Source organism: Suillus fuscotomentosus, assembly GCF_016647785.1.
Source record: "Suillus fuscotomentosus strain FC203 chromosome Unknown F5891scaffold_29, whole genome shotgun sequence".
Classification (NCBI taxonomy): Eukaryota; Fungi; Basidiomycota; class Agaricomycetes; order Boletales; family Suillaceae; genus Suillus; species Suillus fuscotomentosus.
Genome location: NW_024539541.1, coordinates 596,115 through 621,627, shown reverse-complemented (window position 1 = coordinate 621,627; position 25,513 = coordinate 596,115). Strand labels below are relative to the sequence as shown.

At 46.3% G+C, this 25,513-nt stretch overlaps 6 protein-coding genes across 6 annotated transcripts; 5 read left to right on the top strand and 1 right to left on the bottom strand.

Moving 5' to 3' along the window:
- Window positions 1–746: 746 nt before the first annotated feature.
- Window positions 747–2,798, top strand: F5891DRAFT_1189199 (major facilitator superfamily domain-containing protein; the record flags this gene model as incomplete). Its single annotated transcript, XM_041367116.1, has 13 exons — window positions 747–867; window positions 931–1,006; window positions 1,056–1,126; window positions 1,192–1,400; window positions 1,461–1,500; window positions 1,555–1,772; window positions 1,827–1,863; window positions 1,916–1,944; window positions 1,991–2,063; window positions 2,113–2,333; window positions 2,393–2,475; window positions 2,534–2,650; window positions 2,717–2,798. 13 exons carry the CDS (start codon window positions 747–749, stop codon window positions 2,796–2,798), a joined length of 1,377 nt encoding a protein of 458 aa, XP_041225689.1.
- A 1,388-nt stretch (window positions 2,799–4,186) lies between these two features.
- On the top strand, window positions 4,187–6,594 carry F5891DRAFT_1278585 (major facilitator superfamily domain-containing protein). Its single transcript, XM_041370321.1, has 14 exons — window positions 4,187–4,394; window positions 4,448–4,564; window positions 4,628–4,703; window positions 4,753–4,823; window positions 4,889–5,097; window positions 5,159–5,198; window positions 5,253–5,470; window positions 5,525–5,561; window positions 5,617–5,645; window positions 5,692–5,764; window positions 5,814–6,037; window positions 6,096–6,178; window positions 6,235–6,351; window positions 6,415–6,594. Exons 1-14 carry the CDS (start codon window positions 4,385–4,387, stop codon window positions 6,494–6,496), a joined length of 1,386 nt encoding a protein of 461 aa, XP_041225688.1. The 5' UTR covers window positions 4,187–4,384; the 3' UTR covers window positions 6,497–6,594.
- Window positions 6,595–8,197: 1,603 nt separating this feature from the next.
- On the top strand, window positions 8,198–9,944 carry F5891DRAFT_1278584 (uncharacterized protein; the record flags this gene model as incomplete). The annotated part of the gene is made up of 7 exons (XM_041370320.1): window positions 8,198–8,410; window positions 8,467–8,581; window positions 8,643–8,831; window positions 8,891–9,168; window positions 9,227–9,299; window positions 9,354–9,533; window positions 9,590–9,944. Exons 1-7 carry the CDS (start codon window positions 8,317–8,319, stop codon window positions 9,942–9,944), a joined length of 1,284 nt encoding a protein of 427 aa, XP_041225687.1. The 5' UTR covers window positions 8,198–8,316.
- A 260-nt stretch (window positions 9,945–10,204) lies between these two features.
- Window positions 10,205–12,635, top strand: F5891DRAFT_1189196 (uncharacterized protein; the record flags this gene model as incomplete). Its single annotated transcript, XM_041367115.1, has 11 exons — window positions 10,205–10,276; window positions 10,333–10,453; window positions 10,514–10,791; window positions 10,850–11,007; window positions 11,073–11,265; window positions 11,329–11,440; window positions 11,494–11,777; window positions 11,830–12,001; window positions 12,055–12,330; window positions 12,393–12,444; window positions 12,506–12,635. 11 exons carry the CDS (start codon window positions 10,205–10,207, stop codon window positions 12,633–12,635), a joined length of 1,848 nt encoding a protein of 615 aa, XP_041225686.1.
- A 4,512-nt stretch (window positions 12,636–17,147) lies between these two features.
- On the top strand, window positions 17,148–18,514 carry F5891DRAFT_340807 (uncharacterized protein). Its single transcript, XM_041371425.1, has 3 exons — window positions 17,148–17,266; window positions 17,317–18,277; window positions 18,327–18,514. Exons 2-3 carry the CDS (start codon window positions 17,330–17,332, stop codon window positions 18,348–18,350), a joined length of 972 nt encoding a protein of 323 aa, XP_041225685.1. The 5' UTR covers window positions 17,148–17,266; window positions 17,317–17,329; the 3' UTR covers window positions 18,351–18,514.
- Window positions 18,515–20,104: 1,590 nt separating this feature from the next.
- Window positions 20,105–22,169, bottom strand: F5891DRAFT_340773 (uncharacterized protein). Its single transcript, XM_041371424.1, has 3 exons — window positions 21,831–22,169; window positions 20,322–21,760; window positions 20,105–20,263 (listed from the first exon to the last, which is right to left on the bottom strand). The coding sequence occupies exons 1-2, from the start codon at window positions 22,080–22,082 to the stop codon at window positions 20,519–20,521; spliced, it is 1,494 nt and encodes a 497-aa protein (XP_041225684.1). The 5' UTR covers window positions 22,083–22,169; the 3' UTR covers window positions 20,105–20,263; window positions 20,322–20,518.
- Between the last annotated feature and the right edge of the window lie 3,344 nt (window positions 22,170–25,513).

Below are 25,513 nucleotides of genomic sequence, written 5' to 3'. Positions count from 1 at the left end.
GGTCGGGGACGAGATGCCGATGGTCTTGAGGATGAACTTTCACGTGAGTGCGAAGATGTCGGCTGAGAAGTATGACTCACGTATCATGATCGTGAAGATCTGATTTATAAACTGCTGCTGAAGTACAACCACTCACCGTTTAACACCTAGACTTAAGCGAACCTAGGTCTCTCAGAGAGACCGCAGAAAAATCTCGAGACCGGTGATGTGGACTCGTTGCTCAGGCCTCAGGATAGGGTTACCCACGCAGCCCTCCATAGTCAATGTTATGTCAAACTGCCGGCGATTTTACGACCGACCTACTTATCTAAGGGGATTCCCACAAAACTAAAACCATTCTCTCTGAGAAATTCTTGATACCAGTGGTTCAAGGACGACTACGACTGGTCAGGAATGGGAGGTGAGATTGAAGGTCGAAGAGAAGTCTAAGAAGGAGAGACAGGGCGCGAAGGAGAGGGTGTTGGAGTTGGAGAGCTAGAAAACTTTTGCTTCCCCCTCCCCATTTGTCTCTCTCTCTTTGCATATCGAGGTCTTGTGCTGATGATGTTTTACGGTTAGAGTACGTCTAGCCTAATGCCAGAATGGTACTCGCTTGAACACGTGCATTGATTAGTAATCGATTAGTAACTTGCAACTTACATCTATATTGGTTACAGTCTTGACAGGTCTTGACTCGTGATGCATTGATGTATCTTGTCGGCAGGTAGGCAACTCATCCTTCTCAGGGAGTCAGCTCATGATTCACAATGGCTTCAGAAGAATGTCCTTTGCTGGTGCCCGCCGCCCATGAAGCTATCTATAACAGATTCGCGCCACATCAAAAGAGGTGGATTCTGTTTCATGTGTCCTTTGTGGGTTTGTTGGCTAGTGAGTACTGCGAGTTTAAGCGTCTGTTGACCCAGAGGCGTGATACTGATGAACATTGGTCAGTGTTCGTCCAAGTGACGTTCGTGCCTTCGATCCCTCGGATAGCTAAAGACCTCGACTTAACGGATGCTGTCGTCAGGTGTGTGTTGTATGCTCATCCGACGTGCAGTGATCGAGCTATTTCCCAGCTTGGCTTTTAGCATATCGATCTTTGCTAATGCTATTGGGGCGTTGATTTGGTCTGCTTATTCGTCTTTCTGTGCGTACATCCACGGCGTGTTTTGTACTCTTGGTAGCTTTTGAGTTCTAACAACAGTCCTACAGACGGATGCCGAGCAATATACCTGTGGGGAATGCCGTTTTTATGCGTTGGGAGTTGTGGAGTTGCGCTGTCGGCTTCGTTGCAGAGTCTGTTATTCTGGAGATTCGTGCAGATGTTTGGATGCGCTGGGGCGTTGTCGTTAGGTTTTGGCGTAATTGGTCACATTTATGAATTGGAGGAGAGGGGGACTGCTATCGGGACATTCTTTAGTGTGAGGGATCATGGTGATTGAATGTTTTTTTTTGGTTTGGTACTGACACTGCTCTCTCAGATTACACTTATCGGGGACTCTGTTGCCCCGTTTCTTGGAGGTAAATGCATTCTGCATCTTTATAGCCGCTGACTCTAGCAACACATTTGAACAGGTGCGGCGACACAGTATTGGTCATGGCGTAATTTGCATTATTCCATTGCTGCATGGGGATCACTCGAGATGCTGTTCATATACCTTTCGTTTCCTGAGACGAGCCATCCCGGCACATTGGGCATCGATAAACTGTCCTCCAGGGGATCGATCCATATCGCATGGATCAATCCTCTCAGTAGTCTTTGGCTGCTTCGCAGTCCGAACGTATCTGCGGTTGTGAGTGCATATACCATGCGCTAGTACAGATTTCTAATGTTGTGTGAGATGTAGATGCTTGTGTCGACTTTAATAACCAACACCAACTATGGTGGGTTGTTACTTGTTACCAATCGTGCAGTGCAATCTCACAAAAAGTGTAGTTCTCCTTGTACCGCTAGCGTATACTATTGTAAGCTGGCAATTGTCTTCCATCTCGCATCCTGATCGCAGTGTAGGGCGTCCGGTATGGAATCACGAACGAGGCCATCATCGGCGCGTTTTTCCTCCCAAACGGACTGGGAAGCTTTGGTATGTGTAGAGCATTGTACTCGCAGTGCGCCAACATAATCTTTATCAGTCGGAGCTTTGATCGCTGGCCGCCTATCAGACACTGTAGTAAGAAGATGGCGGGAGAAGCGCGGAGGAGTGTGGTGTCCCGAAGACCGCTTGAGAGCAGCGTGGATCGGAGGGCTCATTGTCCCATTGTCTGTTGGGGCGTCAGGGCTGATCACAACGTATATTGGAGGCCCGATCGGCCTCGCGCTGAATATATTATGCCTTTATGCGAATGGAGTGGGGGTAAGTCCTACTAGCTAGAACCTTCATTCCGTGCGTACAGCAATTCATTGATTTCATAGGTCGACTTAGTGTTGAATCCCGTTACCGCTTATAATGTGGACGTAATGCATTCTCGAAGCGCAGAGGCCACAGCTGCTTGCATGTTAGTCTCCGTGATATTATGTGACTATCTAACCTAAACACGTTCATTCACCTGTCAGGGCGAGTCGGTCACTCATTACGTCTGCTGCCACTGCTCTTATTATTCCATCGATCGAGCGCATGGGTGTTGCGTGGACGGACATCATCGCAGCTGTCCTTGCGGTCATTGGACAATGGTAAGAATCTTCTTGACTGCAGGACTGGTGATGCTGACATTGCACCCCTTCAAATTTCTGTCATAGCATCGTTTCCTTCACAATTCGTTATGGCGATCGCATGAGGGCAAGCGTAGATGTTGGTTTCTCGACCATGGAGAATAACTGACGGATTCATCTCGAGGGACGCAATGTATCAATATATGTAGCAGAGCATACTCGTCACCATTCCCAATAGGCTGGTCTTTCATAACGGCTCAGAGCCACCCTGGGTGAAGCTGATGCTTCTATGCTAAGCTCCAGATTAATCACTCCTGAGTAAATCCGAGAGGTGACATGCAGTCGATTCCTCCGTTGTGACCTGAGTCGGGCTGATACTGTTGTCTGTGCTAATAGTTGCCGTGTGCTCGTTGGTTGTTGTGGGCATCTACAAATTCAGGCGATTTGGCTGAAAGCAGACGTCGCCCGCCACTCATCAGACACTGAATGTTCGAGCCATTCTGTATTTCAGTCCCATGAGAAACATGGTCCCAGGCGGAATGTGTGCCTTGAACCTTCAGATCGAGATGTCCACGTAGAACAGTCAGCAAAGCCTGTACCTCGGCGAGGGACTCTTTATTGGTATGTCATAGACCATTGTGGTCCCTCTTCTCCCACGTCAGTGAGGAAAACTTGTTATGCCTAGTAGAATCTACGTGAAGGGAGGGTGCCAAAACTTGCCAAAACTCCAGACTCGCATTGGCCTGAGATCTGATAAATGATAGTTTGCATTCCGTACAGCAACAAGACGGATGTCCTCGTATCACTAATCAATGACAGGTTTGAGCGCCTGCTAGTCAGGAACAAGTTGAAAACAGCTCGCATCGCTACTACTGTGCCAATGGAAACATTGCAGAGACACTGACAACGAGTCGTCAGGCCCTTGAATCCAGGGTCGTGGCCACAGCCTACCGATCGAACCATCTTACCAAGCACTAATGCAATTACTCCTCAGCGTTCAGCACCAACTTCCAAGTATCGTGCCTATTATTTGATATGAAAAAGACCCGAATCCAGATCCGAGTGTCAATCTGCCGTTCTGCTGCGGCCATTGCTATCAAGAGACACAAACCTTCCGGTCATAACCAGCAAAAATGACCCTTGTAAAGCGGTTTTGCCCCCTACCAACGCCGTGCTTGCTTCGAGATATCGAGTTCCAGGACCCTGGAAGAGGGTCTTTTCTTGTGATGTGAAGTACCTTCCATTCTATCCTTCCACTCTCTAATCTTCACCTTCCCTCTCATAAAGACATTTACAGTGTCTCTTGCACAGGTATTCATGCATCCCTAAGGCTAGTACTTCAAGTCTCTCCCGAGTCTTTCCGGTCATGCATACTTAAGTTCTCATTGGACCCCTCGAGCTGGGGATCTTCTCACTTGCTATTAATAGGCTCGACCAATTAAAGAAAATTAAACTCGATCAAGATCGATTCTGTATCTATTTGTTCTTGGTTTGTCAGCTTTTTTGTCGTCGTTGAACTACATAAAGACTTTCGGATAAGTCACGGTAAATCGAACTATAAGTTGATAGCCGAATCTAACGCAATCCAGCATGCTGGCGATTTTACGACCAACCTACTTATGAAAGGGAATTCCCACGAAACCAAAACCAGAACCAGATGTACTCCTTCGAATACGTGTACATTGGTAATTTGAAAGAGGTATTACATGTATACCGGCTCTAGATAGCGGTTACAGTATTGACTCGTGATGTATCATGTCAGCAGGTAGGCAACTCATCCTTCTCAGGGAGTCAGCTCACGATTCACGATGGCTTCAGAAGAAAGTCCTTTGCTCAGGCTGGTGCCCGCTGCCCATGAAGCTATTTATAACAGATTCGCGCCACATCAAAAGAGGTGGATTCTGTTTCACGTGTCTTTCGTGGGTTTATTGGCTAGTGAGTACTGGGCGCTAAAGCATCTGTTGACCCAGAAGCGTGATACTGATGAACATTTGTCAGTGTTCGTCCAAGTGACGTTCGTGCCTTCGATCCCTCAGATAGCTAAAGATCTCGACTTGACGGATGCCGTCGTCAGGTGTGTGTTGTACACTCATCCGATGTGTAGTGATTGAGCTATTTTCCAGCTTGGCTTTTAGCTTATCGATCTTGGCTGATGCTACCGGAGCGTTGGTTTGGTCTGCTTATTCGTCTTTCTGTGCGTGCATCCATGGCGTGTATTGTACTTGTGTTAGCTTTTGATTTCTAACCACATTCCTACAGACGGGTCCCGAGCAATATACCTGTGGGGAATGCCGTTTCTATGTGTTGGGAGTTGTGGTGTCGCCCTGTCGGCTTCATTACAGAGTCTGTTATTCTGGCGATTTGTGCAGGCGTTTGGATGCGCTGGCGCATTGTCGTTGGGGACTGGCGTGATTGGTCACATTTATAAATTGGAGGAGAGGGGGACTGCTATCGGGGTGTTCTTTAGTGTGAGGGATCATGATGACTGAATGTTTTTTTTCCGGTTTGGTGCTGACACTGCTATCTCAGATTACACTTATTGGCTACGGTGTTGCCCCATTTCTTGGAGGTAAATGCACTTTGGATATTTGTGACCGCTGACTCTAGTGACGCATTCGAACAGGTGCGGCGACACATCATTGGTCTTGGCGCAATTTGCATTATTCCATCGGTGCATGGGGATTACTCGAGATGCTTTTCATATACCTTTCGTTTCCTGAGACGAGCCATCCTGGCACATTGGGCATCGATAAACTGCCCTCCAGGAGATCAATCCACATCACATGGATTAATCCTCTGAGCAGTCTTTGGTTACTTCGCAGTCCGAACCTATTCGTAGTTGTGAGTGCATTTACCATACGCTAGTGAAAACTCTTAATTTCGTGTGAGATGTAGATGCTTGCGTCAGCTCTAATGGTCAACACAGTCTATGGTGTGTCGTTACTCGTCACTGACTGTGCAGTACATTCTCACATAAAACAATGCAGTTCTTGTCGTACCGATGGCGTATACTATTGTAAGCTAACAATCGTCTTCCATCTCGCATCCTGATCGCGGTGTAGGGCATCCGGTATGGAATCACGAACGAGGCCACCATCGGCGCGTTTTTCCTCCCAAACGGACTGGGAAGCTTCAGTAGGTGTAGAGCATTGTACTCGCAGTGCACCAACACAATCTTTAACAGCCGGAACTTTGATTGCTGGCCGCCTATCAGACACTGTAGTAAGAAGATGGCGGGAGAAGCGCAGAGGAACGTGGTGTCCCGAAGACCGTTTGAGAGCAACGTGGATCGGAGGGTTGTTCATTGTCCCGTTGTCTATCGGGGCATCGGGGCTGATCACGACGTATATTGGGGGCCCGATCGGCCTTGCGCTGAATATATTATGCCTTTATGCGAATGGAGTGGGGGTATGTCTTACTAGCTAGATCCCTCACCCGTGCATAAAGCAATTCACCGATTTTATAGGTCGACTCAGTGTTAAATCCTATTAGCTCTTATAATGTGGACGTAGTACATTCTCGAAGCGCAGAGGCCACAGCTGCTTGCATGTTAGTCTCCATGATATTGTGACTATCTAACCTGAACACGTTCATTTACCTATCAGGGCGAGCCGGTTGCTCATTCTATCTGCTTCCATTGCTGTTATCCTTCCATCGATCGAGCGCATAGGTGTTGCGTGGACGAACATCATCGCGGCTGTCCTTGCGGTCATTGGACAAGGGTGAGGGTCTTTTGACTGCAAGACTGATAATACTAACACAGCACCGCCTCAAATCTTCTTTAGGATCATTTTCTTGACAATTCGTTATGGTGATCGCATGAGGGCCAGCATAGATGTTGGTTTCTCGACCATGGAGAACAACTGACGGATTCATCTTCGTTTATCTTAAGGGAGGCATTATGTATTATAATCAATCTATGTGGAACAATATACTCGTCACGATTGCCAATGGGCTGGTCCTTCATAACGGCTCAGAGCCACCTTGAGTGAAGTTGACTAGAAAACAAGTTGATAACTGTTGGATGCTCAATTACACCTGCAACTTTCGTGCTGACAGATGTATGTAACGGCTTGCGAAAAATGATGAGCTGAAATTATATGATTTTCCAGATTAATCACTCACGAGTGAATCCGAGAGGTGAGGTGACATATTGATATTATTCTACCCCGAAGCGAGGAACGAGCGTAGGGTTAAAATTAGGACTTTGCGACAGCGGCAGTGCAGCACGCGGCCTCTCTTGTCTCCGCACCACGCAGTGCTCACGCCACGCTCAAACCGGCCTGCTGCTTCACCCACTACTCCCTTATCCTCGCAGCCTACATTGCCACTGGTACCTGAACGTAGTCAACTTTAACTACATACTAGTACTACATCCCTCTTCCTGGGGCCCGGGTGGCTGGTACCTAGACCTGCTGAGTCTGAGGCTGCGAGGATGCCCACCTGCCCTCGCAGCTCACCTCGGCTCTCTCTCGCACAGGTTGGGGCCGCCATAGGGGCCGGGTTGCCCCTTCGGGGCTTCCACCCGACAAACTAAGCTGACATCATGGATCTATGTAGCAGGTCGGTCTCGCAACCAGCTGAACGAGCCTGAAATGACCGGTCTGGGGGAGAGTCTGCAATGTGCATGCTCAGCGCGGGTGGCGGAGTTTGAAGTCGCCAGCTGGCAACGCCGCCACCACTGCTGCCCCATGGACTCGTCGAGTTTTGCACATTCACTGCATGAGTGCTTGAGTACCACGACGAGACTTGGAACACTAAAAGAAATCTCTTCGCTACCGCACAATACCCAAATGAGCGTTAACGTCAATCGCATCCAGCTGCACACTACTGCTGGAGGTCACGCCGATTGTTGCATCGATGCTTCTTGTATCAGGAGCACATAATGATCTTCAGCGTCCTTCCAGGTCTCCACTGGCATCAGTCACTGCGCACTTACTACTGTCTCGGTCTCGGTGACCACATGTATCCTGCCGAGTTTCTCAAAGACAGCTCTGCGCCTGGCCATAGGCATCAACAATCTTGCGAGTTCGAACCCTCGCTGTGAATTAAGGCATCTTGAGGCTTGTGATTCTTTTCTTTATTGTCTTCCTCGATCAACCATTGTGCCCTGCCATGCCCTACCATAGAGTCACAGCAGCCCATGCCACACTGGTGTCGCCATCACCCGTGTATTGTTCATCCGTAGTGTACCGTTGCCCAGACGTATCAGGTTGTTTTTGGAATTTTCAATTTTAGTGTGAGATACTTTTACGCCGTTTTACCGTCACGTGACGTCCGGATTCGGCCGGATTTCTGGAACCCTTCTGCTTTTGGGCGGGCAAGTCTTTGCATGCCACTTTGCATTCTTTCTAACCAAACATTAGTTTAGATCTACTATTAAGTCATCTGTCGTTCCAAGGATGCAGGTCAATAATAGTGAAGACAAGAACTTCGAGGACAGATATTATACATGCCATAAAGGCATTTATAACAAGCGAGAGGGTCACAAGGAGTCTGATAGGTAAGAGTCTCAGTCTCTGGAAACAGAACTCTTTATTAATGAAACGTGTACCTGATAGGTAAGACTACGTTTACCGTTGCCCAGACGTATCAGGTTGTTTTTGGAATTTTCAATTTCAGCCATTACTCAGCACAACCAAACATTAGTTCATTATTCTATTATTGTCATCTCCGTCGTTCCAAGGATGCAGGCCAATGATTGTGAAGACGAGAACGAGGACGGATATTATACACACCATTCAACAAATCCTAGCGGGAGAAATCAACATAAAGACTGTCGTAAGTCTTTCCTGCCGCACTGCACTGCGACAAGCCTTCGACAGCACGTTTTTCAGCTCCCAAAGGTGATCATAAAGTTGCCAACCTTCTTCGTGAATATCACCGGCAGAATATTTCGGATCGTAAACTCATAAGCAAGCTATTACAAGCTGAACATGGCATTAAAATGAGGTGAGCTTCGTGTTGGCACTTTCAATGTATAACTTTAGCTTGTTTATAAATGAATCTTCAGTGAAGCAACAGTCACTCATCGTAGAAGAGAACTGGGACTGTTTGGTAGCCGCTTAACAGCGGCTCAACTCCCTGAGGTCACCAAACGCCAACTCGTGCTAGACCAACTTGCAGATGATCCTACTGGTCGTCGTGGACCACGGGTTGTGAAGGAACTCATTGCAAACAAAACTGGAGTTATGCTCCCGCGGTTTGTACATTCTACATGTTTTTGTTGTCCTTACTGAGCCGCAAGGGACCTTTGCACAGCAAATACATCAGAGACCAGATGATGTTGCAAGAACCTGAAGGTTTCGTCGTTCGCCAACCTACCAGCAAGAAGTTGTCTCGGAGGCCCCTGGTTGTCCTTGGCCCGCACCATGAGTGGAGTGGTGATGGCCATGATAAGCTCACTCAAATTGGCTTTCCAATTTGGGGAATTCGTGATGTTTGGTCAGGCAAATGGCTCGGTATCTGGGTCTTGCCAAACAACCGTCTTAAAGATGCAATTGCTTATTTATATCTTTCTCTTTGTTATCAGCTTGGTGGTTTGTTATATTGTCATTCTTAGATATATATAATATGAGCTCACTCTCACATTCGAAGGCATGCCAATTCAGACAACAACTGATTGTGGTAGCGAGACTACGGAAATTTATGGATTTGCCAATGCACTTCGGTAGTTGATTTCATGTTTATCTTTCTAATGTTGATGCTTATTACATCATACTAGAGAACACTTCTCCCCCCATCTGTCATTGAACGAGCTGCCTGCACATAAATTTTTGAAGAGTGTCCACAATACGACTATCGAGCGTGGCTGGCTTCGTCTCCGTCTTCAGTGGGGAGACAGTGTCAAGGTATTCTGGGAAGCAGGCAGTGGCATCTATGATGAAATGGACCTGAGACAGTAGTAAGTGAATTTTGAGCTAGAGCTCTCATACAAAATTACCAATGTCTCACTTGTAGTGATCTGGTCAAATGGCTGTGGCCGAAACTAATTCAGCAAGAGCTGAATCAGCTTCAGGAGCAGTTCAACAACCACCGTGTTCGCAAGGATTCTTCCAAGAAACTTCCATCAGGTGTTTCTCCCAATGTTGCATTTGCCCTTCACGACGAGTATCAAGCTGAGAACTGCCTACAAGCAGTTGACCGTGAGGTGGTAAGGCAGCTGATGGAGAGTATAGGTGGTGAGGATCTTATTCATTTTGTTTCTGTCGAGTATGAGAATCATGCACAGACCATTTTTACGAACCTTGGTTTCAAGGAGTTATCCTTTCACAATGTGTGGAACATCTTTTCTGCTATGTTACCTCTCATTTAGGTTATAGAGAACTTGTATTTCGTAGCAAATAGACAGTTTTGAAAGCTAGACGGTGATCCAGTATCAAAAAACCTACACAATATATAATACAGATTAAAGACTTAATGTAAACTAAACAAAGTGGTGCCGAATAAACTTAGCACTTGAAGGCTGTGGCGTACAATATTTAAGCTTGTGCTCTGCATCCTATTTTCAACTGTCATTTCTTCTTAGCCTTGTTCATGGCACAATGTTCAGGTTGCTCGAGGAACTTTCCCACCATGGATGGCCAAGAATGTGGAAAATGTTCGAAGCTCTGGGAAGCCACAGAAGCTGAACGTACTGCTGTCTATGTGCATTGCAAATCTACTATGTGATGAGAATCTATACTAACTCAGACCGTATACAGGATAAACCACAATGCAAACACTGTGGGGTATGCTACGACTTCCTTCGATCCACTTTGTGTGAGCCCTGCAAAGTTGTCCAGCCTGGCTACCATGATGGTGAAGCTGTGCTATCAAACCCATGTATGTCCCCATGCGAGGTAGTACTGCATGGATTTGTACTTATGTTGCATCATGTTCTAGCATCCGAATCTGCAAAAATTCTCAGCCATGGTTCAAGCGCGGGAAATGCAACTCGTTCAACTGCAGCCACAATCTTGGATCGCAGATCTGGCTTTACTAGCATTGCATCACAGCACCGTCTAAACCAGCCTCGTCCTCAGAATTCATTACTATTGAGTGCTTCAGAAGTCAATCGAAAGGTTTCTGCTCTGAAAGCAAGAGCAAAAAATTCACAGGTTGATATAGATTTTTCGTTGTGGGTTTATCCAGCTCAGAATAAACAAGTTACTGCAAAGAGAGTAAGCAGTATCATTTCACTCAGTACTACCAGTCGACAACTCATATATATTACACTAGGCAAAGATTCCTCCTTCACACTGTACCTTTCCGGCCAATGAATCAGCACGAGGTGCTCTTCAGCAGTTGCTATTGAAGTCGAAGGGTATGTATTGCACCATACCAGTGCAGAGCACAGATGCAATCCCCTCAGAAATTCTCGATTCAATGTTCAAATTGTACATCTTTATGTTATCTATGTTGGGCCCCACTGCTGACCATGGCATTTGCATTTTCTTGATAGCGAGGCTGCCACATTCTGTACTGCCAAAGGATCTGGGCCTGGGGGCACTGCTGTTATTGAGGACCAGGTCATGGATGGTTCAATCGAGGATCTTTTCGTGAGACTCAAGCATAAGCGTGTACTATCTGACAAAGATGGCTCTGCAAAGGTGCCAAGAATAACCCTACACATCTATGTCTATGAAATCGAATGGGTAAGTAACTGTTTCATTACCTTTGCCATTCTCGAGCTACACCATTACTGATTGTTATTGCAGGATAACGAAGAGGCTGACAATTCACCTGATATTGTGGAGACTCGGCACAACTCAAAGGGCAAGTCAAGAGTGCGGAAAAGTGCTCCAAGTCGGAAGAGAAAACGATCTGACAGTAAGTCTTTTAAACTGGCCGAATTTGGTGTCTGAAACTGATTTTTTTTTGAGGCAAAGACTCGGCATCTGCAACCCCAGGCCCATCTGCGAAACGTGCTCTCTATCAAAGTGAATATCAACGCTGGCCATCAGCTCAAGGTTCTGCACAATTCAGCTTCGAAACATTCAAATTTCGGCAAACCACCTGTACAATTGCCACAGATGGGACAATCGAACCTACACACTGTGAAGATCTAGAGGAGATATCTATCGCACGAAACTGGCAGACACAACATCGTGCAAAACAACTGGGTGGTGGATACCTTGGGCAAGGACTGACGAAGCTTGCCATTCGAGTAAGTTCAACTTGTGCCACTGTGGCTGCACTGCATCATTAATTCATTTAAGGGACGGTACAAAGGACTCGATTATGCAATCCTACAGTGCAAGCCCATCAGTTCATCGAGTAACACCAACATGAAAGATCTATCAGATGAACTATGCCTTCTACACAAAGCCCAGTACTTCATGGACTCGTTCTATAAACGTGCACTTGCTCACGGTGTCAAAGGCCTACCTTGTAAGTGTGTTTTTTCTATTTACATTGTTTATTACTTACTCCTTGTGATAAAGCAATGAAATGGAACGTCGCGGGAGCATTTATAGGAAAGCTCACAGATTTGTTGCCACCTGCACCAACTGATGGAACAGATGACAATCGAAGTCTCTTATATGACGTCTTCCTTGCAACACCACTCCTTCCTTCAGGTGCTTTGTATCGGGAGGTGAAGTTTTCTGGTAATGAGCAACCAGGAAACAATGAGGACATGATTGGACGTGTGGTGGATGCCTACTCACACCATGTTCTTGTAGACTCTGATTTCGAGACCTTGATATCTGACATTCAAGGTGCGTCAAGTTGAATTTTTGATTTTGAGCAGCCAAGTACTAATTGACTTTGGACTTCACAGGTATCATAGCTCCAGACCATAGTGTCACATTGTTCGATCCTCAAGCTCATACGTATGTTCATTTTGCAGCCACTACCATCTTTAGCATGTCCGTATCTGACTACTACTGCTAGTGAGAGTCAAGACTCGGGTTATTGGGATAAAGGCCCAGACCAAATCCAGTTGTTTCAAGCCCTTCACGATTGTAATCAATTTTGCAAGGCCCTAGAACTTGAACGACACGTCCCAGGATTCAAACATTAGCCATTCAAGCCTTCGAAGTTCTCGTACTACTCTATCTCACTTACCTTTGCTAATTTCTGATCTTAAACACTCAAACCTTCTTTGTTCCATATCTGAGTCATACCACAGTACTTATCAGTCCTAGTAGCTTCGCATTGACGAGCACATTCTTATAAAGTTCCCATGATGATAGTGATTTGTGTGATTGTAAGGCTGAGTATGTGTTCGAGGGGGAAGAGAGAACGAAAACAGGTTGGTATGTATGTAAGGTAGATAGTGAAATGAAGAGAGTAAAGGAACAAATCAACGTTATTGTAAATGTGACAGAGGCGGAGGTTTCAGTGGGAGGCAAGGAACAAATCGATGTTGATAGAAAAGTGAGACAGATGGTGCAAAAGTAGAGATAAGCATTTGAGCGTGTCAGTTCTTTCTTGTAGCGGTTAGGACAAGCTTTGAGTGGGGGGGAATCAGCGTATATGATTCTGCTATTCATAAGTATGAGTGTACATGAGGTATTTGTAGTCAGAAACTGTAAGGGTACCTTCCGAACGTACTCAGCAAAAGGTCACTCTCCAAAGTTCCACACTTCCTGCTCTGATGGACGAGTCTTGCATGCAATGTCTCCTCGGACTCCTCTGCGCATGGAATGGGAATAGGCAGCAGGATATCAGAAGGTGTCTGAGTGTTGAGAGGTGTTGTGGGGTATGCGGAAGGGGCCATGAGCCAGATGATTATGTGAAAACGGATGCATAAGGTGTTGCTTGACAGGGTAGAGTAGAATGGAGAGGAAAGAGGGTACGAAAAGGTTTGCAGAGTGCACAGGTGGTACTGATACAGCCAGGTGGAGCGGTGGGTAGAAAAGTTTATGATCACCCTTGGGAGCTGAAAAACGCACTGTCAAAGGCTTGTTGCAGTGAAGTGCGGCAGGAAAGACTTACAACAGTCTTTATGTTGGTTTCTCCCGCTAGGATTTGTTGAATAGTGTGTATAATATCCGTCCTCGTTCTCGTCTTCGCGATCATCGGCCTGCATCCTTGGAACGACGGAGATGACAATAATAGAATAATGAACTAATGTTTGGTTGTGCTGAGTAATGGCTGAAATTGAAAATTCCAAAAACAACCTGATACGTCTGGGCAATGGTATACGTTGTGTCAGCATATGTTTATGATAAGGTATGGTATAGGTACTCACGTCTCAGTCTCTGGAAACAGAACTGAGATGCTCGTCTGCACGGGTGCTAGACTTTATACATATTAGAATGAAACTTGATACATGTGCAGCTTCAGGCCTGATGTCAGCTCTCCCTTGTGCCTGCCTTTTCTCCCCTTGTGCTTGCACTCTCTATTTGACATCTCATGCCTCGCCATCAGCTCTCTCGGTCTTCTTCAACTTGGACGATTTGGACAACAACAAGCCATTCAACAAATCCTAGCGGGTGAAACCAAGATAAAGACTGTTGTAAGTCTTTCCTGCTGTACTGTACTGCAAACAGGCCTTCGACAGCATGTTTTTCAGCTCCAAAGGATGATCATAAAGTGAGACAGACAGCACGAGAGTAGTGTTGAGAGGCACGTCAGACACGTCAGATTAGGTGCAAGCACATCGTTTCTCAGACATTTGCTCATCATTGGCCGAACATCATGTCAAAAGGTCTCAGATTAATTTGCATTCATTCCTGCTCTACCCGCACATAAAAACAGTCTCTCATAGAATTAGGCATCTCAGTCTTCCTCCCGGATACTGAGATGTAAGTGCTATTACCTTCATATAACATACCAGCTACTAACAAAGACTTAGTACATATTTGTTCTAGGTACTTATAGCACCTGGAGTCTTCCTCCCAGATACTGAGATTACATATTTGTTCTAGCTCTCATCTCAGCCGTGTGACCCCATCTAAGAAACCTACAAGTAGAGATAGGTGTTTAAGTGTGTCAGCTCTTGGGCCAGGTGAAATTGATGTGTGTATGGTTGTGACAGGCCTGTGACACTGTAACAAATTCTAAACAACTTTGGATTTTAGTTAATGATCAACATATGAGTGTCTGCCTACATGTGTACAGGCTCTATAGTGCTGTATTCACTTCTCACCAAATTTGTGGTGCTTGTCAAGTTATCCTCTGTCCACACTACTAGTATGCATCTTTCCTGTAGCATCTGCCTCACACTGACAATAACTAGTGCTGCTGTGGTCCAGTCCTGAACCATGGTTCGAACCGGACTTTTTGGTCTGGTTCTCCTGTGGTTTGGTCCACGGTCCAGGTGTCAGTGTCATGAGTTCCAAATACGAACCATTATTCATTCCTAAATTCTAAGTCCTTTAAGTGCCCAGTCACAGCGCCTGTTCCTAAGAATGTGTTTACTGTTGAAGAAGTTCCTATTATTGCGTCTATTGTAGAATTACCAGAGTCACGTGATCTATCAGACAAAGCCGAAGATATTGATGTCATGCCTCGCGACACTCTTGGAATGTTCCAGAGTCTTACTGCGGCTGCGGCACATGTTATGACATCATAGTTATATATAGAATCGTACGATACCTTTAAATATTCTGATTGGTTAGTTAGTTCATATTCAGTTTCAGTCTCAGTTTCAATATGTGTATATAGGTAGCTCGTCGTAGTCAGTAGTTCTTTAGTTCAAACCTCTTGTATCTCCAAGTGAGCAATACCAAGACGTACCTGCTGCCTACTTCCTCTGCGTGATTATTCTTTGTTTGAGTCCTAGTCTCTGCCCAGCGTTAATTCGTTATTGGGTTGTGACAGTCAGCCAGAACTGGACCATAATATGGTTCTTGGTTCTGGCATTGTGCGAACAGTTCAACTTTGGTTCGGACCGGTCCCGAACTGTTCCGAACTGCGAACCAAAAGAAGCTTGCCACATTGTTGAAGCATGCTTTGACACTTCCTTTGATGATCCACTTCAGCCTCAGGGATTCTCAAGCTTCAAGATTTACTTGTTTCTATCAAATGCAGAGGCCCATTGACAAGGTAAGTCATGATATGCACTGTTCAAACAGACGAATCAGACCACACATCTCATTGTGCAACTCCTCCTGCAAGCCCATCATCCCACTCCCACGAAATCACTGCCTCCACCCCTAAAATCAATGCGCCAACAAAGACAAAGGCAACCAAAACCACTGAGTTTGAGGTGTTAGGTGAGTGACTTCATCTTCAATTATCTTGTGCCCATTTTCTCATGCTTGCTCTCTCATACCTGTCCTCTTGTGCCCGTTCTCTTGTGCTAACTCTCTCCCACCTGTTCTCTCATGCCACGCCCCATCTTTCATGCCCTCCTACTTCTTGATATTGAGACCATTGACCGTGGCACCACAACAAGTCCTACCTATGTTTTTTTTTGCTCATTGTAAATAAATTTGGTTCAGTTCATGTTCGAACCTGAAAATGACTGGACCTGACCATTCTGAACCATTCACCAAGGTCCAGTTCGAGGTTCATCAAGTCTGGTAGAACCAAACCTAGGTCCAGTTCTTGGTTCTTGCTCGACCCTCTGTGAACCAGACCGAACCAGACCACGGCAGCACTAACAATCACAACCTGCATTCAGTCTTCCTGAGTTGATAGAGGAAGCCTCATCCATCCATCCACACACACACACACACACACACACACACTGATCCGTAGCACAACCATTTAAGACTCACAGACATTTCACCACCCCCACACACACACATGCACACAAACTAGCTTCAAAGTTCTGTCTCTTAGCACTAGCACTGTCCTCCTCATAGATTTGTTTGTTTGTCATGGATTCACATGCAGCTGGCGGGACTCGACAAGATAATTTGATTTGTTTGGCAAATTGTTCATCGAAAGGAACTCGAAACGTAGATTGCATTGGCCGGCAATGAGAAAGAATGCAAAGCGGCACACAAAGACTTGCCCGCCCCCCAAAAGCAGAAGGGTTCCAGAAATCTGGCCGAATCCGGACGTCACATGACGGTAAAACAGCGTAAAAGTATCTCACACTAAAGTTGAAAATTCCAAAAACAACCTGATACGTCTGGGCAACGGTAGTAGTGCTGCTTGTGATTTGAGTTTCCACCTTTCAACGCTTGAAGGTTGCACGTGCAACACCTCAATTCAATGCGGTTGTAAGTCAATGACTTGTTCGATGTTCGTTACTTAACCATTTGCAAGGACTCCAACAACTCCTCAATTCTCAGGTGACAAAAACGTTAGATCGGCACGTTTGAAAAATCTGTCGACATTTATACCTCCGCCAAGTATGATCTCGGCAACTCTGATGCCAGTGACTTTCGGCCCCATCGTATTCTTCCAGCATTGGATAGACATAATCTCATATCGCACCAGTGCTAACTGTTGCTGTCTTGGCACGAATACATCGCGATTCGGATTATAATGTGCCTTGGTTTGACAAAAAAGCCTGGGTTGGTTACATGACCGCTTTCAATCTGTCCTCTTAGAGTAGTCTGACCTGTGACATTACTATGGGCTTCGATAATACATACAGCGGACTTTGGAAAATACCTAGAAAATGAACCGTCACCAATCATCCACCATACTAACAGGCCTGCAAGCGCGTGGCCAGTTCGACTCTCTTCACTTTCTCAGAGCCTCTTGATCATCCCACAAACGCACCCCACAAATTTCAAGTTTCAACTGGTGAGTTCAGCTTACTAGCTACGATTGGCTATATTCATGACACCACAAAGATCATAATCGCCAATGGAATTGCCAACATTGCCAACGCAAATTTGCGCATCAGTCCCGTTCGATCACGCTAAAGCAGACGTTATCTTACGATCAGCTGATGGCGTGGAGTTTCGAGTTTTCAGGCTCTTCCTCTCCCTTGCCTCTCCGTTCTTCGAAACATTGTTTGACCTCCCTCAGGCTCCTGACGGGGCTTCCGATCAAGAGATGAAGGATGGCTTAGCAGTAATTGCCGTGCCTGAGGACAGCAAAACTCTAGATACGTTTCTCAGGTTTTGCTATCCATCGACGCTGGCGGAAGATCCCTCTCTTGACAACCTCACAGAGGTTCTTTCTGTACTCGCAGCTGCGAAGAAGTATTCACTAGACCTGATCGAGAGGAAAGTATGTCAAGCTCTGGCGAATCCCAAGGTTCTTGAGACAGACCCCCTTCGCTCCTTCGCCATTGCAAGGAATGCGCGGCTCAAGCATGAAACCATCACCGCTGCCAGATACAACTTGCGACAACCCTTAATTCCTGCGTTATTTGCAGAGATCAACCTGATCACCGCATCCGACCTTCTTGCCCTACTAACATACCACAAAAAATGCATCATCTCCGTACAAAACCTAATGAAGAATCTCCAATGGATGACGGATCATTATCGCAATACGAATGGCTGCAGTTGGGTGTTCAGTAATTCCTCCTACAACGGGAATTACTGCCGCTGTGGACAGGGTACCGACAAAAGTTTCTTTCCATGGGGTTCCACTCCAGTTATATGGTGGACAACATATATGCAGGAGGTATGCGAGCTGTTACAGGATAGCCCGTCTGGAAATACTGTGAGGACGGCAGCGGACAGGACAATCCAAAAGGTCAGAAGTAGTACGAACTGTGTTGTTTGCCCTGGCCGGGTAAAAGAAGGCATGACGGAGTTCAGTAACTTGCTTGCTCTGAAAGTCGAAGAGGCTGTCGCTCTGGTATGTACCTTGCTATACAACACGGACAGAACCTGAGAGCTTTCGACAGATCGAGCTGAAGATGGACTTCTGATCGCAACTATCCTCATCCGTGAGGCAATATACAATACTGTGATAAAACACGTTCTTGCCATCATCTGGCAGATCATGTCTATAAACTCGTACCAGCACTTGGCCAGTACCGTTCCAGTGTCCAATAATCATGACTCAGTCAGATCTAGCAATTGAACGTTGAACTTGGATATCAAGAAGTATATCTCTTAGGGGTTGCTTAAGGGAAGAACTGCGTGGAGTTGTGTAGAAATATGTCTCAAGAATCACGAATATTCCCAGACTGATAGACTGATCGACTGCAGCGGGAGATCATAAAGTTAATCAGAGCACAATTTTGCTTACAGAACGAATAAACTATGAAACAGGAACAGAGCGCGAATGAACTCACCACCCAAGCCCTGGCCAATATCAAACATTTCACCGCTCTGGTGAGTGTAGTTGGATACACTTCGGAAGCACTCGTTATGCATTATAATTCGTGACCAAAATCTAGCGCAATAACATATGACGGAAAATATCTCTCATCCCTCCGGGGGTACTTCGGTCCCCTGGCAATCTGCATACCCGTCTTATTCAGAATCCCAGTCAAGATGTAGATTACATGTAGTATTGATACAATTTATGGTTAAAATAGGGAAATCTCGTCGTTCAGCGCATCATTTCGAACACTTTGTCAACTTCCATTTCGCTGCATAAGTCAGGTTATCGGTGAACGAGACCTGTACACATATTGTAAACAGCGGCGCAACTTGATTAATTCCAAGACCTACGGATTTCCCATCATCGATTCGCCAGTACAGGCCCAGCTCATAGTACTCGAATGTCACCCTGAGGGAGTACTCAATGCTGAACCTACATCAGTTACTAGAAGCACGTACCGAAAAGTATCCTTGGCATCGTCCTCCAGCTGGAAATCCTCTATCACGCCATCACCGTAGACCAGTGTGTACGTCTGGATGAGTCAGAAGGAATCTCGTATTAGAGAAAAAAAAACGGTAAACTCACTGACATATTAGCACCAACAACTTTTCCTTCCTGAACAGCATCAGGCGGTACGCCTTGAAATTTCACCCAATTATCCCCGCCACTCATGAGTTTCCACTACGTATCTGTGATTAGCTGCAGTGACACAGGAGATCGGGAGCCTGACGCACGACTTGGACACTCTGAGGGTCTTTCGCGTGGAGACAGATATTCCCGTTTTCCACCGTCAAAAATTCCCCCTTGGAGTCAACGCTCTCAATCATATAGTTTCCTTCAGTAAAGGTAGTAGTCGGCATGGTCAAAAGAGCAGTGTTGTGTTGTGTGTATGATAGGACTAGGAGAAAGGCCAAACCAAGTTTGTGATTCGTCTGTTATATTCGTCAACCAGGAGGACTCTCGGACGCGAGATCGGTTTACTCTTCCATTCCAATCTTCGTACTAGGCTAGACTAGGCTTCAGAATGAATGGTTATGATATAGCTTCTTCGGACGCAAGCAATGGAGACTCACCATGAGTCATGAGCCCTGACTCAACCTGCCAAACGTTCTCGATAACACAGCCAAGACTCCAAGAGCATTGTGCTCTCAGTGTAGCACTCCGGGTTCGGCATTGCGATTTGCCACAGGCACATTTTCATGACATTCGGAAGCGGTAAAGAGTAGTCACCGACTCACTTTTCACCCAAGAACCCAATCCCAAAAGCCGGCTTGGCACAACGAAAGTCTACATATCATGAAGCTTTGAAGGGTTTGGAGCTCATGCATGCATGGCCCGTCGACGCGTCAATGTTCACAATCAAGGATCGGTTAAGCAAACAGTTTCAAGTCAGTTACGTACAGGCCTGATTTGAAAATGCTTTCGTGCTGACCCGAACAAGTTTCCCTGTATCATTTCTTCGCGAGAACATATTCCCGCAGCGGTAAACACGTGCGATTGCAAGCTGAGCCTCTTGCACATATGTCAAATTCTGATCAAAACGTTGTTCGAGAAATTGTCACAGACTCACAACGGATCGACTTGTTGAAGAGTTGTGATGGATTGGAGGTCCGGGCTCGGTAGAACTTAGTACAGTCATGGTAGTGTAGGATGAGACAAAACAGTGGCCATCATAGTGCAGAATCGACAGCAGATGTAATGACGACAGATACGAAGAAACGAGCATGAATGAATGTAGCAACTCGACATAAACGATACATCCCAAACTCAAGTATTCGAGGCGGCTCCTGTTGCATGTAGCGCAGCATCTTTCAAAGATTTGAGATGCATGTTGACTTCATCCCATCCACTTTGTAGGAATCCGCCAACTTCGTTAATACGAGGAAGATAGGAAAAAATGATGCGAGCGAGAGTTTCAGCGTTTGGTATTTGATGCGCGAATGTTTTTAACTCTAATATCCGTAGGGAGGTATGTTGTGCTGGCTCAACATCAGGATCGATATCGACAGCCGTGGTATCGATTGAAATACGCAGTGTGTCCAATTGTGGACATAGACTGAGCATTGTAAAAATTCCGCGGAATGTAATGGGGGAATAATCAAAGCGCAAGTCTTCTATTTCGAGATTGCGCATGTGCGGCCAAGCTGACACGGCTTCCAAGAGAATGTCATCGTCCAGGTTGATACAGAAATCATAGCATGCAAGATTCAGGGTCCGGAGCTGTGTGAAGCAAAGCAAATATGGAATCACTGACAACGAGTTGGTTTGGGGATCGTAATGCGAGGAATGTACGATGATTTTTTCTAGGGTCTCGCATGCTTTGCATTTGGACAATGCACGGAAAAGCTGCTCAGCCTCTAGTGAAGATAGAACGCTGACATCTAGCTTGAATTCTTTCAGCGAAGGGAATTGTGAATGTTGCATGACTGTGATAGCGTATGCAGCACCGTGCAGTAGGAAGGAAAGAGCAGTGACGTTACTGAATGGGGAAAAATTGGTGATATCCCGTTCCAACGGTGAAGGAGGGGTGGCGTCAGTGCGCGTGTCACCAACATCCACTCTGGTAAGGGTAGATAGGTTGGAGATGTGCCTCCATGCTGCCCAGTCGAATAGTGGACAGGACAGAGTTACAAGCTGCTTGCACAAACGGACAACATCGGAAATACGGGACAGCGCATCTGCTGTGCTATCAAATGCATTGATGGTATCAGGAGTGATAACGCTTAAGCGCTCTAACGCAGCAAAACGGGTCACAAAAGGCGGTAGATCTTCACTGGCAGTCGCTAGATGATGATGGTGCAGTGTGTTGGACAGCAGGAATTTCAGATATCTGGTGGAAATAGTCAACGATATTAGACTCGGGAAGTCATATAACATGACAGGGATGTCTGAGAAAAGGTGCAAAAGGCGATTGGCCAGCATTATGAGCGAGCGAATGCGGGCGGAGTGACGCAAAAGTTGATGGGCTTCATCGACTGATAAGGGTCTGACGCCTACCGCCCAGTTCCACTATGTGGATACCCAATCAGCCAATAAACAGAAGAAATGAATAGAACATGACTAGCTAGTCTGTACTCACCACTGGCAGTCGACCGCTGCGATACATCAGTGGATGTAGTCTGGTTACACATCCTAGCAGTGACTCTGACATGTCCATTTCATTCCACAGTAGGTCCATCGCGGGCTCGTAAAAGGTTTTGCATGTCGTTGCAAGCGCTGCAAGGGATTTCTGAGACAACGATATAAAACCAGCGGGCAACACGGATGGCTCCTCAATCACATGCGAGAATATCTCTAGGAGGACTTCTGGAATGAGCAGTGCCTGGTGCATTGTAAAGAACTGTTTTCCTTCTAATCAGCTGACTTGGGAGACTGATAGATGCAATATATCAGTTCGAATTGTGCAAGTTGATGGAGATGATTGGGAGATGAAAGTGAATTATCATATTTACGGGTATTTACGGCAGGCCAGTCGTCACATGACTACTAGATGCCGTTTGAAAATTATCTTATCAAACTCTATATGTAGTATGTACAGTAAGTACCATTGAAGTACTACATCCCAACCATCTTCTATGATGCGTTGGATTCGATGGAGAATTCCTTGTATGCTGAATGGCGTATGTACAAAGGATGCCCGTTATTTCCTGCATGCTCAGATCATGAATGATGATCGTTTTCTTGGCGTGTTGCAATTATGACTCGACCCTAGTAGAGAACCCACTCTGTTCTCTGGAATCGAATCATCTCCCTCTCTGGTTTTCTTCGCGCAGAACTCTGCCTTGTAGTTGACACCATCAAGATTGATATTGACTACGACGTGGAGGAACTGACAGTGGTTCTTGAGCCGAAGAAAGCTAGGGGTAAGGTTATGTGTTGCTGCTAGTGAGGCGGCCACGACTTCAGCAGAGATGATGTCTTTTCTGATTACATGAGCGTGATGCAGAGGGTATTCTGGGAGAATAGTGGTTCTCAAAGTTAACTTCGTAGAATTTTGAAAGGTCAAAGATTTGCGAGTTGCCGGTATTATTGACGCTCCGACGCTGACAAATAAACCCTAAACGTTGTACTGTGACCATCATCTCCTGGCACCTGCTATAGTGTTCTGCAACTCCATCTAGTATGCCCCAAGAATCTGATCGAAAGAAGCTGCTTCGTAGTCTCAAAAAAACGAGCAATGATCTCACCATCGCACGTTATATGGAACTAATTGAGTTTATGGTAGATCAACTATTAGATGAAGACAACGATGAAGACTCTGATAAGGAATCTGATGGCACTGCCAATGGCCGTAGTGGCTCGGATGTTAGTATACGGACCGCATCACCAACATGGCCAGTATCCCCAGTGTCCCCTACGTCGTTGATTACCTCTGCCTTGTCAGACAACTCTCTGACGTCACTCTCAACTGCATACTCCGAGTTCCTATCGTGTGACATCCCAGATATGTGCGAACGAGTCTTTACTCAGTTTGCCGATGCAATCACTGCACTCCACGACGAGGTGGAGAAATGTCGGGTCCTTGATTTCCATCCATCTCTGAGTCGCGCGCCTCAGCTACACCTGCTGAAGGAGTGGGCTCTATTCTCACCTGAAAAATTCCGTCGCAAGCTCCGTGTTGATGCGGATGTGTTTGAAGAACTTACAAAGTTGATTCAAGGACACGCCATCTTCTACAATAATTCGAATAACCCCCAACTCCCCGTCCCAATACAGCTCGCCATGTTTCTCAATGGCGCTGGCCATTATGGCAATGCCGCAACCACCGAAGACATATCCGACTGGGCTGGCGTGTCCGTGGGGACCGTCTACAATTGCTATAAACGTGTGATGATTGCGATCCTGCAACTTCACGACCGGGCCATTCATTTTGATTCACTTGATCACGAGGATCAAATTGAGCGAGAGCGGGCAAAAACTTATGTGGAAAGTAGGACGTGTCATGAATGGCGTGGAGGCTTCCTTTGTGTCGATGGGACTCCGTCTCCCTTACACGAGAAGCCAGGTTGGCACGGGGAGGGTTTCTTCGACAAAAATTCAGACTATTCTCTAACAGCGCAGGTAAGTGTCAGTTCGATGTGCAGCGCAGCGACTTACAATCAAAAAAGGTCATTATATTCCCTCACAACCTTCGTATCGTGGACTATGTCATCGGCATACCTGGAAGTCTCCACGACTCAAACATATTTGCGTGGACAAGAGTTTCCCGGGATCCCAAGTCGTTTTTCGGTGCAGGAGAGTGGTTGTGGGCGGACTCAGCATATGCTGCACGAACCTGGTGTGTGCCACCGTATAAACGGCCACCGGGAGGGTGTTTGACCCCGGACCAAAAGACGTTCAACTATAACCTATCGACAGTGAGTAGGAATGGCAATATACATTCATAGTCCTTACCCAACATCTAGGTCCGTGTTCATTCAGAACATTTTTTTGGCTCTATCAAGGGCCGGTTCCAATCACTGCGGGAGCTTCGCATCCCAATCCAAAGTCAGAAGGACCTCGACTACGCAAACATGTGGATCCGTTCGTGCTTCATTCTGCACAATCTAATCATCGAAATCAAGGAAAAATCCAACCATGAGGACACGAATGTCTGTTTCTATCAGCAAACTCGGAGGTTGAGGCGAGCTGATGGTGACGCAGGAGAGGATGATCAGCAAGAGGGTGGTGCGGTAGGTGATCAGACCTACATTGGAACTGCAGGGCAGGATTTTCGCAACGCATTAAAGACGCGGTTGCTTTCCTCGTTGGAGCAACGCTAAAGACGCGGTTGCTCTGTCAAGTAGAAGCTCTTCGTCCTCTTTAGTACATACATAACCTTTGTCAAGTAGAAGCTCCTCGTCCTCCTTAGTACCCAATGAGGGAAATTTGCACTTGAGCTCGGCGAACTCAAAGTGCTTATCCCAAACCTGTAGTGTTTGCTGTGTGTAGTCACGCTTGAGATCGAGTACAAGATGGTATGCATTTCCAAGTCCTAAAAATGAGTGGTAATATAGACCTACTTCAGTTTGATTCAAAACCACGCTCCATGGCAATACGACGAATCCGAGCCTCCTCCTCTTCTCGACGTGCACGAGATAGCTCAAGCTCGAGTCTTGCAAACTCAATTTGTTGAGTCATCCTCTCCTGCTGGTGGAGATGGTCTTGTTCCGCAAGACGCATTGCATGCTCCCACTCATCACGAGCACTGCGGGCCTTGAGATCACAAGCCCAAATGTCGCCCTGAAGTTTCATACGTTTATAGCTTTCGTGCTCGGCACGACCCTCACGTTTGCTGTCGAGGTGCTTCATTAGAGAGTCTGCCGTTTGGGACATTTTTTCTGCAGCGGCAGAGGTCTGGTCAAGGGCACTGCTGCCAGGGCGTTTGCGTGATGAAGAGGGGGGACGACTAAACTGAGGTGATGCACTTCGAGTAGGTGGATGAGACTGTTTTGCGGCAAGAGAAGGTGAACTTTCATGACTTCCTTTAAGTGAGCTGACACGGAGAGACCGCAGTGCTCAGCTGGCACCAATATCCGAGTCTTCTGAGTCGATAGGTGTAGACTGACAGCTAGGTGAAGAATCTTTGAAATCGGAAAAAACAGACAGTGGATTATCGGGGGCACTTCGATTGCATACTGGTGAGCGCTCAGGAGAATTCAATGATACCACTCCAGGTGCATCAGAAGTTGAGATGGGAGGGAGCTGAGGTCGTTGGTACCAGGGTGGCAATGGATGCAGCAAGAATGAGTCAGGTGTATTGCTAGGACCACAGTCCAAAGG

Excerpts from the sequence above, each read along its gene's own strand:
- F5891DRAFT_340807 (XM_041371425.1), top strand. The coding sequence starts at position 17,330 with ATGGAATTGCCAACATTGCCAACGCAAATTTGCGCATCAGTCCCGTTC. Across the intron at positions 18,278-18,326 it reads TCGAAGAGGCTGTCGCTCTG|ATCGAGCTGAAGATGGACTT; the intron begins GTATGTACCTTG and ends AGCTTTCGACAG.
- F5891DRAFT_340773 (XM_041371424.1), bottom strand. The coding sequence starts at position 22,082 with ATGCACCAGGCACTGCTCATTCCAGAAGTCCTCCTAGAGATATTCTCG. Across the intron at positions 21,761-21,830 it reads GCAGCGGTCGACTGCCAGTG|TGGAACTGGGCGGTAGGCGT; the intron begins GTGAGTACAGAC and ends GTATCCACATAG.
- F5891DRAFT_1278585 (XM_041370321.1), top strand. Across the intron at positions 5,765-5,813 it reads AAACGGACTGGGAAGCTTCA|CCGGAACTTTGATTGCTGGC; the intron begins GTAGGTGTAGAG and ends AATCTTTAACAG. Across the intron at positions 6,352-6,414 it reads CTTGCGGTCATTGGACAAGG|GATCATTTTCTTGACAATTC; the intron begins GTGAGGGTCTTT and ends AATCTTCTTTAG.